The sequence below is a fragment of the Schistocerca cancellata genome, chromosome 8, assembly GCF_023864275.1.
Source record: "Schistocerca cancellata isolate TAMUIC-IGC-003103 chromosome 8, iqSchCanc2.1, whole genome shotgun sequence".
NCBI classification, from domain to species: Eukaryota; Metazoa; Arthropoda; class Insecta; order Orthoptera; family Acrididae; genus Schistocerca; species Schistocerca cancellata.
The window spans coordinates 461,869,691-461,890,244 of record NC_064633.1 but is presented as its reverse complement, the minus strand read 5'-3'; the positions used below and the strand labels follow the sequence as shown (position 1 = coordinate 461,890,244).

At 40.3% G+C, this 20,554-nt stretch overlaps 1 protein-coding gene across 2 annotated transcripts in view; it reads right to left on the bottom strand.

Moving 5' to 3' along the window:
* The window catches only part of LOC126094946 (gamma-tubulin complex component 2-like), a 202,248-nt gene that overhangs the window by 31,067 nt on the left and 150,627 nt on the right, over positions 1–20,554 (bottom strand). For both annotated transcript variants that reach the window (XM_049909597.1, XM_049909598.1), the window contains exon 13: positions 846–989. In XM_049909597.1, coding sequence (XP_049765554.1) covers positions 846–989 — 144 coding nt within the window. The remainder of the gene's footprint in view (positions 1–845; positions 990–20,554) is intronic.

The window sequence follows — 20,554 nt, the reverse complement described above, 5'->3', positions numbered from 1 at the left end:
AAGAGATTAATATGCCAGGGTGTCATATTCAAACAACAGGTTTCCTTCTACAGCACAATGATTCTTGGAAAATCTTGTTGCTAACTTGGGCTGAAAATGATGCTGTATATGATGTACATGTATAAACATTTGTTATATTAAGCAAGAATGAGAAGAATGTTCCTTACAAGGAATACTTTGGTGATTAGTGTTTCAGACTAAAGGTTACTGGATAGAAAAAGACTCTATAAGTAAAATGTGAAAGTGAATTACGCAGCTACAGGTAGTTACCTGAAGAAATCTGACTTGTACTTCATGTCATGACCTCCATGATGCTGGAGATGTAAACAGTTTACACCTTTCCAACACCTTCCTTCTTGTAGCATATAATACTCTCTCTTTTGTTTGTCCTTTGAGTGTGCTCGTGTAAAATTTAATATTCATCTTCCTTCATTTCACCTCATTCAGTCTTCTACTGACTTCAATGATTTGATAACCTTTTTCCTACATAGTAACTGTTACATTCTTCAGAAGTTTCTCATTACCAAAAGTATGAAATTATGATGAATTTCATTTCCACAGTCAGTTTTTTTTCCTATAAATGCCAATTAAATGAAACAGTTCTAATGCTACAACTACAATATAAAATGCGCATGATCTTAAGAAAAATACTGAATAACAAAATTCGAGTCCTTGCAGTATGCATCTGCTTTCTCTACAGAAGGTGTTCCTGCCTTCAGTTCAATGTGATCATAAATCTAAGACTTACTGACAGCTACGGTAATAGTTGTTTCTATTTGAATTCAATTCTCTTATTCATTAGTACAAGTTATATAAGGACAAGTTTTCTGACAAAAAAAGCTTACCTCCATGAAGTCGTGAAATGACATACACACATCGAGCAACTTGTACACTGTTCGCAAGAGCTTTGGATTAGTCAGCATGCAGTCCTTGAGGCAAATGTCCAGGAAGTCCGAGTGACAAACCAGAACCTCATCCACATTGTTGACCTTAAAACCACAGAAAGATTTTACATCTTTATTACTATAATACTGCGAGAAACCTAACTGCTGGAAAGTCACAGCCTCTTGTAAGTAAAAAACATCATTTTCTCGTGTAAAAACAGAAGTGGAAAACTTATTTACTGAAAAGCATAATTCAGCAGTTAAATTAAAATGTATACAACTAGTCATTCAATAAATAGAGGACAAGCTGTTTAGCAGACAGGCATATATAAAAGGATGATAGTCAGTCTGTTTTTGGATACAGTTCTCTTCAGTTAAGAAAATATCTACATTTCACAAGCCACTCTACCATGTTATGTGGAGGTTCCTTTGTGCCCATGTCTTTCATATTTGAAGAACGAGTAAAATGACTGAATGATGCACTAATATCTACAGGGTGTATACAGGGAGAAGGAAAAAAAATTCCCGTATTTTTCCCGGATCTCCCAGGTGAAAATACACTTTCTCCCGGGTGAAAATACACTTTTTCCGTGTTAAGTGACAGTATACTTTTCCTCTACACTGTAAAACTTATCAGTCCTTTGATGGTTTATGGTTTTATACACCGGCACTTTAGAAAATGAAACTCATGGGGAAAAAACACATTTTGGAAAGATCTTTGATGTGCAGCAACATGTACACTATATATTTTCGTGTTACAAAGGTATAAACTTGAGTTTCACCAAACACTGTATGTTACTTTCCGAAGCATTGAAATCGAGATTGCGATGCGCTTTTGTAAGCCAGTCACAGCTCATGTCACGTGATCTCGCCAGCTTATGACAGCATAGGACACGTGATGTTGTCAGTCAATAGCATGATCACTCTTAAGTAGCGCGAACACACAAATAAGAAAAGTTAATGGTTTAAATTTATGCACATATTGTTGCTACAAGAAAAGCAAAGCTTTCACATATAATATTGGTCTCGAAGATTAATATGCTGCAACAGAAGCTAAGCTTCCACACATAATGTTGACCTATTTGCGCGTGTTACACTTTAAGATACATCACATAACTGTGGCAGTAAAATTTTTAATAGTGATGTAAATGTCTGATCTTATGGGTTCGAAATTCTTCTACATGGTCGTCCCCAAAGAGTTGACTTTTAAATGAGAGTCAAACGTTCTGTGATTTAAGAAATTCGTCTTACATTCTCGCACACAGTCCATCTTGCATAAAAGGAAATTTACTTTGATAGTAACGCTTTTCAAACCACCATTCGCAATATTTTCCCGTGACCTGTTAGAAATAGGTTCATTTCAGCAGTTGCCAGAGAGCACCAGATAACAGACGCCACTGCACTTGCGCAGCTACGATGATGCAGGAAGCCCGTATGTTCGTACGTGTAAAACATTGAAAGAACTTGCATTCAAACGAATCTAATGTAAACAGCTGCCACATCATGCTCATCAGAGAAAATTTGTTGTTAACGAGCATTGCATAGTCTTCCTAAAGCCTTTGGCACACTTTGCTGTTGGCAGATGCTTGTATGAGCACTGTGTTTTGTTGGTGTATATCGTGCATTTCCTTTGAGACTTAAGTTTTATTTTCGTTTTTTTCTCTCGTTCATGTTTTGTTGCTGAAGTATTATTCTGCAGAAGCGGGATACAATAACATTCTTTGTTAAGGTATTGGTTCTTACCAGTCAAAATCACAAAAATTTAACTGAAAACTAAAACAATGAAAAATTCCCGGAATTCTAAAAAATTCCCGGGTTTTTCCCAGTTTTCTCCTGGATGAAAAAATTCCCGAGTTTTCCCCAGATCTCCTGGTTGTCCCGGGTCATATACACCCTGATCTATTATCCCTAAGGACCCCACTTTACCCATCTGATGTCATTGCCGTAAGTGACTTACATATCTATCCTCCGTGCTTGTATGGACTTTGCAGGAACATTGGATCAGGCCCAATAGAGTAGTAATCTTTTGCTGGCTCAGACATAGTCAAATATTCAAGCACTCACCTATATAAGGTCCGAGATGGTGCAGTTCTCAGTTAGTTCTCGGTCAGATTCACATGGAGCAAAAGCGCGGCAAGTCGGTTAATTTTTCCGGTCGGTACCAAAAAAGTGTAATTGTGAACATTGTTAAAGACTGGAAGTTTTTGACCTACATAATGTGATGATTAAGTGTAAGAGGCCTGGTCACATGAGTATTGTGTGTGTGATTGATAACAAATAAATCACACTGTGGTTGTCATAAATGTTCAACAATGAATACGGTCTTGACTTTTGATTTTGGAAAACTTAATCTAGGATCCTGGCTTCTTAATTTCAGTGTGATTTAGGTGAGACGGACGCAGCTACCGGGAAGATAATATTGAATAAGCAAAGCAAGGTAGGTCGGGAACACTGCGCACTATCTACTGGGTGAGGAAATGTTTCAATACCGGTACATCCGGTTGTGACGTGAACTTTAAGTGGCACTGATGAACAAGGATACAGCCCAGCATGTTACACACACAAGTCAACTTTGACATCGCTGATAGGTACACCAAAAAGACTGTCAGATATTCTATTTGTAAGGTTAGGTTATGGAGACTATTGCAGTGATTGTGGTGTATGCAGTGTCGTGTAATGCTTAGCGTTGCTGGCTGGCATGCTGCAGGTCTCCAATTCAGGCCCAACTGCCAGCTCTTATTTGCTATTTAGTATTTATCATTTCTGACATATTCTTGAAGTATCTTATATTTTTAATGTGGGTATATCCTGGAATATTCGATGTTTGTATAAATAGCTGCACTCTCAGTCCAGGAGTTCATTTCTGTTCTGGCTGCATTTGGTGTTTGTAATTAACATGTTTGCATTTCTAAGTGATGTACAGGGTGTCTCAAAAGATATGCTACAAATTCAGTGTGTTATAGCACTCAAACTAATTTAGATATCTTACCATGTTTGGCTTATGTGACAGACAAATTCATGAAGTTTTGTTTTTGTGTGTTCCAGGTTGCCATGTGTGAAGCATAAAGACAACAGTTCAAGCAAAGGCTCAGTATGTGGAATGGTTTACTCAGACCAAATCAGACACACAGGTCTAAAGGGATTTCCAAACACAGTACAGGAAGCAACCTCCCTTACAAATGCTGATATGCTAGCGATACAACAATTTTACGCACACAAGAGGTGTTGATGTGAAATTCCATACTGGATAACTTGAAACAAGTGAAGCCGAAGAGGACGGACACTGTTGGCTTTCCAACATTCACAGCAGAAATCTGTTCGGAGGTTGTTTAAGGACCTGCAAACACCTAGGGTGACCATGCATAGGATCCCTTGGAAACATTTACAGATGTATCAGTACCTATTGCAACTTATACATGCATTGAAACCAGACAAGTCACAATGTGTGCAATTTGCTGTGGACTTTCTTCACCGTTCAGAGGAGGATGGAAATTTTCTGAACAACCTAGTGTTTTCTGGCGAAGCAACATTCCAAGTGTGTGATAATGTAAATAAACACATTATTCATAACTAGCACACAACCACTCTGCATACCATGACAGAAGAGGTACGTGTCAGTCCAAAAGTGAACAGGCAGTATTGTTTGATGGTTGATCTCATCATGAGAACATTTTTTTCTCTGGAAAAACAGTTAATTCAACTAATTACTCTGATTTGCTAGAGCTGTTTGTGTAACCACAACTGGCTGGCCAACTAGACACAGTTGTTTTTCAACAAGATGGTGCCCTGCCACACTCAACTCATGACTGCGTGAGATGTTCTAGGCCAAGTGTTTCCCTATCAAAAATGGATTGGTAGGGATGGTCCAGTTCCCTGGCCTTCTAGATTGCCTGACATTACATCAATGCACTTCCTTCCATGGGCATATGTCAAGGACAAGATCTCCTAAACGCCTGTCAACCACATAAATGACTTAAAGATCTGAACTGTTGCTGCCCATTGGCACAGTTGATGTGGATATTGTAATAAAACTGGTTATATTGAGATAAATGTACTACCTGTTCTTGGATCATATGAAGTGAACAATACCATAGTGAAGACGTAAAAACCATAAATCCACTTCTACAAAGCTATACGAAAATGTTTAAATGTCAATGTTTATAAGTACTTAATATAATTACAATGATGATTATGGACTTGTCAAAAAAATATAAGACAGTTAATTGTATTTTATTTATGAAATATATGTTCCAAATATTATTTTGCATAAATAGATCAATATTTGATAGTAATTTCTTTGCTGCATGTTGTTAGAGGAAACTCTTTGTTCTTTTGGGCAATTGGTTGTAAGACTTGGAAGTGTGACAATGGAGAATGAGTTGTGCGTGTTTTATTGATTTGTATTGTGAAGTGAAATGACTGAAAATACAGGGTTATTACAAATGATTGAAGCGATTTCACAGCTCTACAATAACTTTATTATTTGAGATATTTTCACAATGCTTTGCACACACACACAAAAACTCAAAAAGTTTTTTTAGGCATTCACAAATGTTCGATATGTGCCCCTTTAGTGATTCGGCAGACATCAAGCCGATAATCAAGTTCCTCCCACACTCGGCGCAGCATGTCCCCATCAATGAGTTCGAAAGCATCGTTGATGCGAGCTCACAGTTCTGACACGTTTCTTGGTAGAGGAGGTTTAAACACTGAATCTTTCACATAATCCCACAGAAAGAAATCGCATGGGGTTAAGTCGGGAGAGTGTGGAGGCCATGACATGAATTGCTGATCATGATCTCCACCACGTCCGATCCATCAGTTTTCCAATCTCCTGTTTAAGAAATGCCGAACATCAGGATGGAAGTGCGGTGGAGCACCATCCTGTTGAAAGATGAAGTCGGCGCTGTCGGTCTCCAGTTGTGGCATGAGCCAATTTTCCTGCATGTCCAGATACATGTGTCCTGTAACGTTTTTTTCGCAGAAGAAAAAGGGGCCGTAAACTTTAAACCGTGAGATTGCACAAAACACGTTAACTTTTGGTGAATTGCGAATTTGCTGCATGAATGCGTGAGGATTCTCTACCGCCCGGATTCGCACACTGTGTCTGTTCACTTCACCATTAAGAAAAAATGTTGCTTCATCACTGAAAACAAGTTTCACACTGAACGCATCCTCTTCCATGAGCTGTTGCAACCGCGCCGAAAATTCAAAGTGTTTGACTTTGTCATCGGGTGTCAGGGCTTGTAGCAATTGTAAATGGTAAGGCTTCTGCTTTAGCCTTTTCCGTAAAATTTTCCAAACCGTCGGCTGTGGTACGTTTAGCTCCCCGCTTGCTTTATTCGTCGACTTCCGCGGGCTACGCGTGAAGCTTGCCCGCACGCGTTCAACCGTTTCTTCGCTCACTGCAGGCCGACCCGTTGATTTCCCCTTACAGAGGCATCCAGAAGCTTTAAACTGCGCATACCATCGCCAAATGGAGTTAGCAGTTGGTGGATCTTTGTTGAACTTCGTCCTGAAGTGTCGTTGCACTGTTATGACTGACTGATGTGAGTGCATTTCAAGCACGACATACGCTTTCTCGGCTCCTGTCGCCATTTTGTCTCACTGTGCTCTCGAGCGCTCTGGCGGCAGAAACCTGAAGTGTGGCTTCAGCCAAACAAAACTTTATCTATGGTGTGTCGTGACCATATGCCAATGAATGGAGCTACAGTGACTTTATGAAATCGCTTCAATCATTTGTAATTGCCCTGTATATGTGTAATTCTGCAGAAAGTCCACCCTATTTTGTATTGTTATTGAAGTAGTCCTCTAGACAATTACAGAAAGATGAAACACAGACGATTCACCTCGGACGACAATGTCCAGCCATACGTGCGGAACTGGTTAACATTGCAGCCCCAGGAATTTTATGAGATAGCCATTCACCGCCTTGTGTCACAGTGGGACAAGTGTCTCAACAGCCAGGATCTAACATACAGGAACTGGTTTCTGTAATTATGCCTCCGGTTCATTTCTTATAAGAAATGAGGTGAACAATTAACAATGTTGATGTGCAACAACAAAGTTAAGTACTGGAAATATTTTCCTTATTTTTGTTCTTTTTTGGTGAAGTGTTTCATTGTATGATTATTAACAATGATAGTCACCGAAGAATCTTCATCAATAGGAAATAATACAGGCATGGGAGACTTAAGTAGTGCAGTGAGACATGAACAGGGAAACATTAGTGACAAAGTTGTAAAACAGGAGAAACTAATGGATGAATTAAAATGAGATGACAATAATGACATAAGTACTATGCTATAATTGTTAATAAAAATGAGCAATGACAATAAGGCTCGGTTAATAAAAATGAAAAATGATAAAAGAACCAGTTCACAGAAATTATTCATTCAATATGAGCATTTTCTGATTGTATCACTAAAAATACAGCTCAATTAAATGACATCAATCAAAAAAATTGAAAGGTTAGATAGTCAAGTAGAGTCTGTGGAGTCCAAAATGAAAGAAATTCAATTTAATAATGAAGTTGAAAATGTCAAAGATGAGATCAGTGAAGTTAGAGAAAAAAAAAATTGCTTTTGGAAGAATGCATGTGGAAATAAGAACTGTTGACAAAAATGTAAATAATCGAATTTAAACTTTGGAAACTGATGTTGACACCAATCTGGCATTTGTTGAAAGCAGTTATGTTGAATACATGTGAGCAGTAGACAACAAATTCACAGAAAATGTCAAATTAAGTAACAAAATTGGCACCCTAGAAAGTAGTGTTTCAGCTTTGTGTAAAAAAGTTTAAGAATTGTCTAATGATGTAGTTAACTGAAATCTTGTTAACAATGTTGGTACCCTGTTTTGCAACATTCCAGTGAAAAACAATTCAAGTGAAGGTAGTTTACATCCTGTAGATTTTCTGCATTGTTGCAAATATAGCACTGTGTCTAATATGACTGGTATTATGAAAATCAAGTTTGTTAAGGAGTTTCTGAAAGCTGAAACATTAAGTTGGGCAAACCAGTATGCTAATGACACAACCCATGTAAACTTTTGGTCAGAGTTGGGGAAAAAAACCAGGGAAATACAATCACAATAAACACGCACATTTTGAAAGAGGTGGTAGTAAAATTGGCACAGTAATAATTGCAACAGGAGAGAACATAGTAATCAAAATGATAACAATTATCATCAGAAGGAACATAATACAGTAAATGGTAACAATTTTCATTCTGAAAAAGAAAAAAGTTATATGTATCTGTTCCGGAGAAAAAAAAGAGGAATAGAATTCAGTTCTTAATATAATTTTCTTTATTGTATGTAGACTCTATAATATGTCGGATGTCATAATGCTGGATTTGGAATCTTTAACATGGTAATAAGGAAATGTATGTTATGCTACTGCCATGATGTTTCTGTTAGGTGACTTTACTGTTAGTGATGATGTGTAGTAGTGAATCATAGGATGAGAACATTTTGTGAGAAGTGAGAATTACTGAAAATGTCTTATGGTTTTTGATGAGGATAATATTATAATAATGATGATAATGTTGATGTATCGTGGAGACCTATGTTGAGGAAGCAATGGAATATAGACTTTGTATTATGTGTACCAGTAATTCACATTCAGGACATCACATAACATATTACTGCTAAGTATCTGTAGATGGAGATAGTAGTTAATGGAGGAATCTAAGACAAGAATGAAAGTAAAATTTTAGTTGAGTTTTGCAAACATGAGCATACAGAATCATGTGGAATAATAATTTAACTGAGCTGTTACATAAAAAGAAAAAAATAATTACCAACTATGCAAAGTAAAGAATGACATTGAAGCAAAGCAGAAACCAAACACTGTAGGCAGATTGTATTGTATAGTGAAATGATAAATAGAGATGAGGTCATTACTACTTGAGAGGTGAAAAATTTTCCACTATGTCAAAATTAACTATATGATGTATTGTTTTTGCTTGTGAATATTGCTTCGTCAATTTGAATTTCAATACTGTAAGGTTTACCTTTTACTTACCTATTCATCTTTTTATCATTACATTATGCTATGTATTTATCTTCTACTGTCTCAGTATAATGGAATTAATTGAAGGTAAGTTTCTCAACATGATAACAATTTCAAATGAAATTATAAGCATAAAAAGTTTATTTTTTTTATATAAATGATTCAGACTGAGAAAGAAAATATTGCTAAAAGTGTTAGCAATGCCTAAACATCTAGTGCTTTTGAGAATAAAAAAAAATCTTTACGGAAAATGAAAAGTAAGAAGTTAATTGTTATAACGTCAAGTTGAACAAATATATTTCAAGGACGGTACAATACATGTAAGTCACAGATCAAGTAAACAAAGTAAGACGTGTGTACACTGTAACAGTCAAATCAGCACTGAGTCCCAGTCTAGCAGCCGCTGGCTGGCTGGCCGCTTAGGTGGCGCTGCTGCTGCATGGCTGGCAGACAGTGCCGCATGTAGAGGAAGCGCGTAACTGCGCGGCGGCACTCTGAAAGATCGGCGAGTCACAACACTTTTCCCCCCCTTTGAATTTTTTGCACTGGTCTTGAAGGAGGTGGCCTGTAGACTGCTAACGTCCATAGGTGTTGTCTGACTGGCCGTAAAGTCTCGAAGAGGAGGCGGCTTCCCGTACGGAAGAAAGTGTCCCTGATGATAACAGGTCAAGATAACAGGAGACGTGGGGGTCGAATCTGCTGGGGCCCCATGCCCCAATCTGCCCGTTGCGGCAAGTCTGGTTGTTATAGCAGGAGACATGGGCGATGTGCCAGTGACCGTAGGAGAAGGAAGCAAGTAGAGTTGCTCCGACAGATGATGGTCATCTGGTTCCTGCATGGGCACGTCTCCTGGTGGCGTCAGTTCTTGTGCTGGCACCGAGATGATGGTGAGAGGACTGCGCTGTGAGTAATGAGAGATTCCAGGATCCCGAGAGTCAGGTAGAGCCGAAGGTTGTGTAGCGGTATTCGGAATAGGTGTTGCCGGCACATGAGGCCGAAGCTGGTCCGAATGATGCACTGCTACACCCATGTCTGTCTGGATTTCATACAGGCGTTGGCCACGTTGTCGTAAGATTCGGCCAGGACTCTAATTTGGCCGCCTGCCATATCCCCGTACCCATACAAGGTCGCTGGCGGTGAACCAGCCAAGCGAAGGCACCCGCGGCCGTGAGGTGGAAGGCCGCAGAAGATGAAGTAGCGTGCGGGGCTGTCGGCCATGTAAGAGCTCATCCGGGCTGTGGTCGGCTATGGGGGTGAAACGGTAAGAAACCAGAAATTGGAGAAGCGCATCATCAGCAGCAGAAGATGTCAGGAGTTTCCTCATCTGAGCCTTAAATGTGCGGACCAGTCGTTCAGCCTCACCGTTTGACTGTGGATGGAACGGAGGGGCCGTGACATGCATGACGCTGTGACGGGCACAAAAATCCGCAAAATCGGAAGAGGCAAATTGCAGACCATTATCAGTAACAAGAGTAGAGGGAAGGCCTTCCAAAGAGAAAATGCGAACTAGAGCATTGGTGGTTGCCGCGGTGGTAGGCGACGTGCAACGGGCAATGAAAGGAAAGTTAGAGTAGGCATCAATAACGAGAAGCCAATAAGTACCTAAAAAGGTCCCACGAAGTCAGCATGAATACGCTCCCAGGGCTTCTCAGGCGAAGGCCACGGTGACAAAGATGACTTCGGGGCAGCAGCCTGTGATGCACAAGGGCCGCTGGCAGCGACCACGTATGCGATTTCAGAGGCAATGCCGGGCGAGTACACATGACAGGGCGCCTGAGATTTTGTGCGAGAGACACCCCAGTGCCCGTGGTGAAGGAGGTGCAAGACCGAAGCACGCAAAGACGCAGGTACCACAACACGCGGCAAAGCATTGTCGGTGGAAAGGAGGATAACACCATCCCTAGCCGTGAGGCGGTAACGCAAAGCGTAGTAGTTCCGCAATGAATCAGAAGTCTTAGCGGACAGACGATCTGGCCAGCCCTTCTGAATACAGCGTAAAACCCGGGAGAGGGTAGGATCAGAACCTGCAGCAGCCGCCAGCCGGTCCCCAGTGATGGGGAACTCGTCCACAACCTGCTGCTCGGCAACATCCAGGTGGAAACACAAAAGTTCGTCCCTATCGAATGCCAGATCAGGACCCATGGGAAGGCGAGACAGTGCATCAGCATTCGCATGTTGAGCCGTTGGTCGGAAATGAATCTCATAATTGAAACGAGACAAGTAAATAGCCCAACGCTGGAAGCGGTGTGCAGCCTTGTCGGGAAGCGGCGTTGATGGATGAATCAAGGAAACAATTGGTTTGTGGTCCGTAACAAGATGAAATTTGGATCCATAGAGAAAAACACCAAACTTATGAAGAGCGTAAATAATGGCCAAAGCTGCTTTTCCAATTTGAGAATACTTTCGTTCGGCATCCGTGAGCATTTTGGAGGCATAAGCAATGGGTTGTTCAGAACCGTCAGAAAAACGGTGCGCAAGGACTGCACCAACCCCGTATTGAGAGGTGTCCGTGGCAAGAACAAGATGTTGGCCAGGTCGATAAGTAGCCAGGCAAGAGGCCTGTTTCAGCATAGTCTTCAATTTCTGGAAAGCCGCATCGCATGGTGCGGACCAGTGAAAAGACACGTTTTTATGCAATGGCTGAGCCACCAAAGCAGCAGACGGTAAAAACCTGTGGTAGTATGCTATTTTCCCGAAGAAGGCCTGCAGTTCCTTAACAGATGTATGGTGAGGAAGGGCATCAATTACAGCAACAATTTGCTGAAGCGGACGAATACCATCCCGAGAGAGTTGAAACCCCAAGTATGTGATAGATGCCTGAAAAAAATTTTGATTTCTGAAGATTACACTTAAGACCGGCAGTCTGTAAGACATGAAAAAGTGTGCGGAGATTCTGAAGACGCTCTTCAGTGGTGGAGCCAGTGACAACAATGTCGTCCAAGAATCGCTGAAAGAGAGTAGGGGCGCTGGGAACCCCGAATGGCAATCGTTGGTATTGATAGGGGCCGAAAGGCATGTTAAGGACCAGGAACTGCCGGGAAGCACCGTCGAGAGGAAGTTGATGATAAGCTTCTGACAGGTCAAGTCTAGAAAAATACTGGCCTCCAGCAAGTTTAGTGAACAATTCTTCAGGTCGGGGCATAGGGTAAGTGTTGATGAGGCATTGAGCATTTACAGTGGCTTTGAAATCGCCACAGAGACGAGTATCACCATTGGGCTTAGCAACGACAACAACTGGAGAGGACCACTCACTGGAAGTGACAGGAAGCAAGACCCCTGAAGCAGTGAGACAATCCAGCTCCCGTTTGACCCGATCACGAAGGGACACAGGAATGGGCCGAACCCGAAAAAACTTATGAGCTTCAAAGTCGTTTGCACAGCCTAACCCAGGAGAAAAAAGGGACGGAAATGTCGTCGACAAGGAATCCAATTGAGTATAAGGAATAGCATCAGAGACGAAATTGACAGAGTCATCTATGAAGAACCCAAAAACACGAAAGGCATCGAAACCAAAAAGATTCTCCGCGTTACTATGGTCGACCACAAATATGGGAACTGTGCGAACGATGGATTTGTATGATAGCTCAGCATCAAATTGTCCCAAGAGAGAAATCTTCTGTTTATTGTAAGTCCGTAATTGCCTAGTGACAGGTGACAGGATTGGAGAACCCAACTGAAGATACATCTGAGAAGTGATGATAGTGGCAGCAGAACCAGTATCAACCTGCATGCGAACATACCGACCAAGTATTTGGACAGTGAGGAATAACTTCCCTGAAAGGGAAGAAGTACCATTGACAGACAACACAGAAGCAGAATCAGCATCACATTCATGAACATTAGGTATGCGGTCGGATTTGCAAATGGAGGACACATGACCCTTCTTTTTGCATTTGTGACACATGGCCCAACGTTGGGGACAATCCTCCCATGAATGTTTCGTAAAACACCGCGGACATGAAGGAAGTTGTCGGGGGTTTTGCTGCAGTTTCTTAGAGGTTTGTTTACAGTTAGGCAGAGACTGCTCTTGGGAGCGTACTGCAGCCACGTCGGCAGGCGGGGACACGCCACACACTTCGTCAACAGCGCACAGAGGTTGGACTTCCCCAACGTCACCCCATGCCTCTATTTGCGCTCCAGCGGCGCGCGAAATTTTAAAAGACTGTGCAATGGATAGGACTTCATCTAGAGTCTGATTTGCCAACTGAAGGGCACATTGCCTAATGTCTTTGTCGGGCGCCGACCGGATAATAGCATCCCGTACCATGGAATCTGCATAGGATTCTTTGTGAACGTCAGTAACAAATTGACACTTTCGACTGAGGCCGTGAAGTTCAGCAGCCCAAGCACAATAGGATTGATTCAGTTGTTTTTGACAATGATAAAAGGCAACACGAGAGGCTACCACATGCGTATGCTTTTGAAAATATACGGACAGAAGTGAGCACATTTCAGCAAAGAACAAAGATGCAGGATCTTTCAAAGAAGCCAATTGCGACAACAACCGATACATTTGAGGTGAAATCCATGAAAGGAACAGAGACTTACATGTTTGTTCATCCGTGACATGAAATGCCAAGAAGTGCTGTCAAAGACGTTTTTCCTAATCAGACCAGTCTTCCGCCGTCTCGTCGTAAGGAGGGAAAGGGGGTATAGACAATGACAAGAGACGCCCCGCATTGGATGTCGCGAGGAAATCACGAATCGCCAATGTGAGAAGCGTTTGCTGTTCAATGAGACCTTGCAATAGTTGCTCTAAAGTAGCCATGGAAACCTGTGGGTCAATGATGAAAAAGAAAAATTCACTACCTCGTCGCCAATTGTTATAACGTCAAGTTGAACAAATATATTTCAAGGACGACACAATACATGTAAGTCACAGATCAAGTAAACAAAGTAAGACATGTGTACACTGTAACAGTCAAATCACCACTGAGTCCAAGTCCAGCGGTCGCTGGCTTGCTGGCCGCTTAGGTGGTGCTGCTGCTGATGCATGGCTGGCAGACAGCGCCGCATGTAGAGGACGTGCGTAACTGCACGGCGGCACTTTGAAAGATCAGTGAGTCACAACATTTATAAGCTAAGTCAGTTCAGTCATTATTCTGGTATCTTTGTAAGGGAAAGGCATAATGGATAGTGTTGTTTTTCAGACCTGTGTGAAGTTAATGATTAACTTTTTTTTTGTTTTTTTGTTTATAACACTAATTGTATTATTCTGACTAGAATACAAGAAATACAATGCAGAGCAATTTTTCTCTTTGAGACATATTGATGGTATTATGAGGTTTTGTGAATTATTTTGTGATGTTGGTGAGGTTTATTTTGAGATGAAGTTCTGGGAGAGATGACGGTTTATTGTTTTGGGAACTATAATGAGTATGTGAAGTTTATGAGGTCTATAATGATGTTAGGGAAATGAAATATTAAGGATTTATTGGTACTCTATTGTGAAATGCATTGTACTTTTGTTTATGATGGTATGCTGTAGAAAATGCTGAGAAATGACTATAAGGAAGTTGATGTTTATGAAAGCTTGAGCTGGGTCTGATTTGTTGAAAATATCTGAATTTTATTTAAAAATTGTATGATTCCATGGCACTGACATGAGAGAGAGTTAGTATTGGTAAGAAATAACTGATCTGTAATAAACATCTTGTTGCTGACTCTAAAGCCTTAACACATAGTGAAATCATTTCCATGTTATTTTTTGGACTAAGATGTTTTCTTTTGCTCATAGTACATTACCAATCAATGATATTTCATCTACTAAAGACAGATTTATAAATATCGGTATACAGACATTCTCATGAAATATAAGTTCTGCTGTCAATATGATAAAATCACTATTATCTGTGCCATCCTTTTGCTTATCCAATATATGTTACATGATATTTGGTAATAATTTGAGAGAGATAGAATAGGTAAAAGGTAGACTTTGAAATTGTTTTCGAAAATTTATGAGAAAAGAACTCAATGAAATGAAATTTTGTTCATGACCTCATTTGAATGAAACGGTGATGCTGAGGAAGTCAAAATGCTGTATATCATGTAATGAAGAACCATTTAATATTAATTTGTTATAATCCAAATATCATTGGGATAACCAGTTTTATTATTTTATATCAATTTCTTTGTCATATTTCATGCTTCCAAAATTTTTGAGGGGCTTTTGTAAAAAAACTCATTTTAGTGAGATACATGAACTACCTGATCTTGGATCGTATGAAATGAACAATACCGCAGTTAAGACATAAAAAATGCAAAACTTTTTAAATGTCAATGTTTATAAATATTTAATATAATTACAACGTGATTATGGACTTCTCAAAACAAGATAGACAATTAATTTGATTTTTTTTCTTTTTTTTACGAAATGAACGTTCCAAAAAGTACTTTGCATAAATAGATCAATATTTGACAGTAATTTCTTTGCTGCATATTGTTGAAGAAAAATCTTTGTTCTTTTGGGCAGATGGTTGTACGAGTCACAAGTTCAATGATGGAGAACAAGTTATGTGTATTTTATTGATTTGTTATGTGAAACAAATTGACTGAAAATATATGTGTAATTCTGCAGAAAGTCCACCCGATTTCATATTGTTATTGAAGTAGTAACCCGATCATCCTCCAGACAATTACAGAAAGATGAACCACAGAAAGGAAGAGAACAATGGGCCATCAATATACAACAAAGAAGAGTAACAAAAAGGATGAGTGTTTCTATTATTAACTCGCTGCAGTGAGGCACTATCTTAATGTGGCAAGTGCTGTGAAAATGTGACTAACTTACTCCAAACATCACTAAGTTCAATATTGGGCAACAGGAGGGTGGGGATGATCAGAATATGTTGTGCCGAGTTTGGATATAGCTTGAATACAGACTGGATGTTGTGCACGTCACCAAAGGTGCACATACTGAAACTGATCGAATGGCATATCTCAATTAATTTGGATTCTATAACACATCAAAGTTGTACCATACCTTTTGAGAGACACTGTATTTCACTGGTAACTTTGCCTTCAAATTTGAATTTGAGTGTGACTTCAGCATGAGTGTTTAGTGGAGACTCGCTGTACTTCAAAACATCTAAGTCACCATGGCATCAATTAGGCAACACACAATGTCATCACCCAGGTGTACAACAACAAAAATACAGGCAGTACAGCATTCCTTCAATCCGTATATTCAGGAGACCAATGTATTATAAGTCAGCAGTGAATCAACTGCACATAACGCATCAATTGGTGTTTCCAGAGACAATAGTCAGAATGCAATGAAATGGCTGAATGGATTCAACCAAGTTGCCACGTAGAACAGGTGGTATAATACAAAATGTGTACTTTTACTGTGACAGCGCAGCCCAGCTGCAGTTCGAGAACAACAAGGAGAAGCTCAATAGCCGGATAAATTCCCGGCAGAATTAAAGAATACATTTGGCAACAATCAGTATCAAGTCCGCTTAGAAGAAGAACAATTTGAGAGCAAAGCCAAATATCATGGCAAAATGACACAGTCTTTACATGCATCAGGCCAAAACAGAATGTTTTGGTGTAATGTCACATTATGAATCCAAATATGACAAAAGCTGATAAATCTCAGACTTGATAAAAGAAGTTGGTGAAGAAACATACCAAACTCTTCTGGTAAAGAAAATCACAACAACCATGGACAAAAGAAGAAGACCAACTCTTGAATATGATCATTACAGCAGTTGTGGGAGATCACCATGACCTCACCTCCCTCATATGCCAGAGTGAAAGAGAGGAGGTACAGAATTTTATGGCAACCAGAATTGTCAGGCCAAGTAAGCAAGAGAGAGAGAAACCCCAAAACATCAGGAGGTAATACAGAATGGTGGAGAAGAGTTGTATTGATCTTTAGCACCAATCTCTGATACCATCTAAATGCACCAGCAAAAATGGACTTGGCCAAGTCAGACTTATGCCACAGCCATCAAACAACAACACAGCACTCTACCAACACAGGTATTACTAACTCCTAAAACAGGTGTAATGCTCCATAGAAGAAGAGACATTTGGAGGACACAGGACGACATGCCAGGGTGGTTCCACTATGGACACCCCAAACACATTATACACTACAGCAGAAAAAGAACTGACTTATCAATGGATACTATGGCATCAGATGTCAGCCATCACAACAGTTATATTCACGTCAGTCAACTGCAGACAATTACAGATGACCCATGGAATGAAGCCCATCACTGTACCCCATACAATGTTGCTCCCAAAAACCTTGCAACAGTTCCCAGTCACCATACAAAGATACCACCTAGGCAACTAGCCACCCACAAGTGAGGTGACAACCTAATTCTCCTTTGACGACCATTACCATAATTTCAGGAAATCTTACCAACGTCATTATTGACGGCCAACCTGTCTTAGTGCTAGTTGACTCAGCGACACCCTTTTCTGTAATGTTGGATGTTTATCGTCATCAGCTATAGAAGACTATGTTCCACGATATGAAAGCATTTTTGCTGAAGGTCACAAATCGGAATATACCCAGCCAACACGAACATGTATTGCAAGCCAACAGGAACATTAATTGAAAGAATAACTACCAATGACGAAACATAGCCCTACAGATTTGTCATTTTACCAGATTGTAGTCATAATGTTATACCCAGATGGGACTACTTCTGCGTGTCATAGGCAGTCATAGACTGTGGATGATCAAAGCCCCAGACTGACAAATCTATTCTAACAAAGATCCATAAAGATTGCTCTGGGAGTTTGTTTGCCACTGAAAACATTATCATCCCACCACCATCTATGAGACACATTCCCAGGTCATCAAACAAGATGCTCAGTTAAACTGTGAAGAATTTGTCAATTGCAAAAACCTACTCAGGCTAGAAAAGGTATCTGCGTGCCTACGACAATTATAAGCACTGTAAATGGTTAAGGAGAATTTTGATCACTAATTGTCATGAGCATCCACAACTCATCCCTTAAGATAGGTGTGTGTGTGTGTGTGTGTGTGTGTGTGTGTGTGTGTGTGTGTGTGTCTGTGTGTGTGTGTGTGTGTCTGTGTGTGTGTGTGTGTGTGTGTGTGTGGGCGCACGCGCGCGCGCGCACGCACAGGCGCATGCAGAGACACTCAATCCAGTCCAGCAAGGGCAGCTTAGTGTAATCGACAAAGAATCAAGCTCGCGTTACCACTACAGACAACAGTGGAAGCAGCTACTATCTGCCAATAAAACATTGGCCTCACTAAGAACAGCACTGGCGAGTGACAGCACTTCTGTGTCAGTTTTCTGTTGCGTTCAAATCTATAGTGGAGAAAAGACAGGAAAAGCAGCCCATGGCAAAACACCATCTTAAGACTGGTGATTATCCACCAATCAGTCAGCACTCATATTGAGTGTTGCAGGGTGAATGATACGATAATTAGGGAGGAAGTGGAGAAGATGCTACAAGATGACATGTTCTTGGTCCTCTCCTGTGGTCCTTGTGAAGAAGAAAGATGGCAGATGGTGTTTCTGTGTCAATTACAAATGACTGAACAAAAATCACTGATGATGATATCTATCCATTGCTGCATACTGATGACACACTAGACTGCTTGAAAGTAGCATAGTATTTCTCAACTATGGGCATGCAGATAGGCTACTTGCAAATCAAGGTGACAAGCCTGATTCCTTTCATACCTCCTGACTGCCTCCATATGTTTAAATTTATGCCGTTTGAAATGCGTAACACTCCAATAACTTTTGAATGTATGATGGTCAACCTGTTTCAATACCTTAAATGGATAACATGTTTTTGCTGTCTGCATATCATTCTGTTCTTTTCAAAGACATTTGAAGAACATCTAAACCAGCTGGCGACCATGTTGAAGTCTGTTCAGACCATAGGACTCTGTCTGATTCCAAGGAAATCCATCTTCATCACCCATATAATAACAATCTTGGGACACCTTCTGAATGGCAATGGAGCCCATCCCGATACACAGAAAATAGAACAGTTACAGATTTTCCAACTTCCTGGCAGTTTTGTGTTGTGAGAAATTCTTAGAAAATGCTCATACTACAGGCAGTTTATGATGCACTTCTGTGTTGAAGAGCATTTAACACACAATTATGTCTTAATTTACTTCATGATGGAAATCTGACAGTTTCAACGTTTTAAAGCTGTGGACAAGTTTCTTCCTATGCCTCTATCATGAAAACACGTAGCCTCCAATAATAAATACTCTGTATCTACGATGTATGACTGATACTGCAGCCAAAGCATTATAATCATGTCAATAGCTGATTTAGTGGTTACCTGGGGTTTTTGTTAATTTAGATCAATACTGAACTTTGTTCAGTTTATCCAAGTTAAGTGTTATACAACAAAGCAAATTTGTAAACTGGGTTCAATGAACTAAGATCAAAATTTATCTTCACTCAGTGACTTATACAGTCAGCACTTAGACAATGGCTGAGACAGTAAAGACTGCTAGCCTCACATGTGGGGTACAAGCATGGATTTTGATTTTTAGTATTATACCGAGAACTGCCATTCATGGCTTAATACGGTGTTATCCTCTTCGGTAAAATATTCAGGAGGTAAAGTTGTCCCTCATTTGGATCTTTGGATGGGGACTACTCAGGAGGATGTTATCAGCAAGAAAACACACCAGAATTCTGTAAGTCACAGTACAGAACATTAGTTACCGTCACTGGATAAGTATGATGGAAAATTTAAAAAGAGAAATGACTACATGGAAGGTAGATATAGCAGAAATTAGTGAAGTGCAGTGCTAGGAAGAGCAGGACTTCTGGTCAGGTGAGCAAGGCAGTCAACACAAAAATAGATAATAGTAAAACAGGAGTGGGTCTAATAAGGAACAAAAAATTAGTAATTCAGGTAAGATATTACAAACAGTATAGGGAAAACATTACAGTAGCTAAGACAGACACGAAGTTAACACTCACCACAGAAGAACAAATTTTGTATGCCTATTAGTTCCAGGGTGTGCACTGACCCCTCCATGATAGTCAAGATGGAGGTTGTTACAAAGTGCAGCAGATTTTTCGAGGAAATGACCGAAAAGCCTCTCCAGTTTGTCTGAGAAACATATTTCAGGCACTGTCTGTATCCAATAAAGATCCTGAGCCAGTTGCAGTCACTTACCCCATTTGAGAGAAAACCTCTTGGCTTGCAAGTTATGAGCATTCACAGAGGATGGGATAATTTTGTAATTTGGAGCTGCAGTGTTAACTGCTTGATGGAGCCCATTAGGGATACGCCTGCTAAGATGAGGAAGAAATCCAGTGTCACTATATGTGCATACTGGGGGAGAGTCATTCCAGATGTTGAATGAACCCTTCCCGTTGTCATGACAAGCACAGTCAACTGCAGATGGTGGCTCATGTCTGTGCTAACAATGTGTGTCACTTTGAATCATTGGATCATAAGAGATTCTCTCTGGTTCCTGATGGCTATGTGTAGTGGTGAAAAGTCTTGCTTGCAACATGAAGGTGGTGCTCACCATCCTTAGCATCAATGACAGAATGGATTATGGACATTTCATACAGAGATGAGTGGAGGGCCTTAACCAGAGGCTTAGATGGTTCTGTGACTGTTTAGGCTACAGATTCCTTGATTTCTGCTATAAGGTGCTGGTGCATTTGTTGCTGTTACA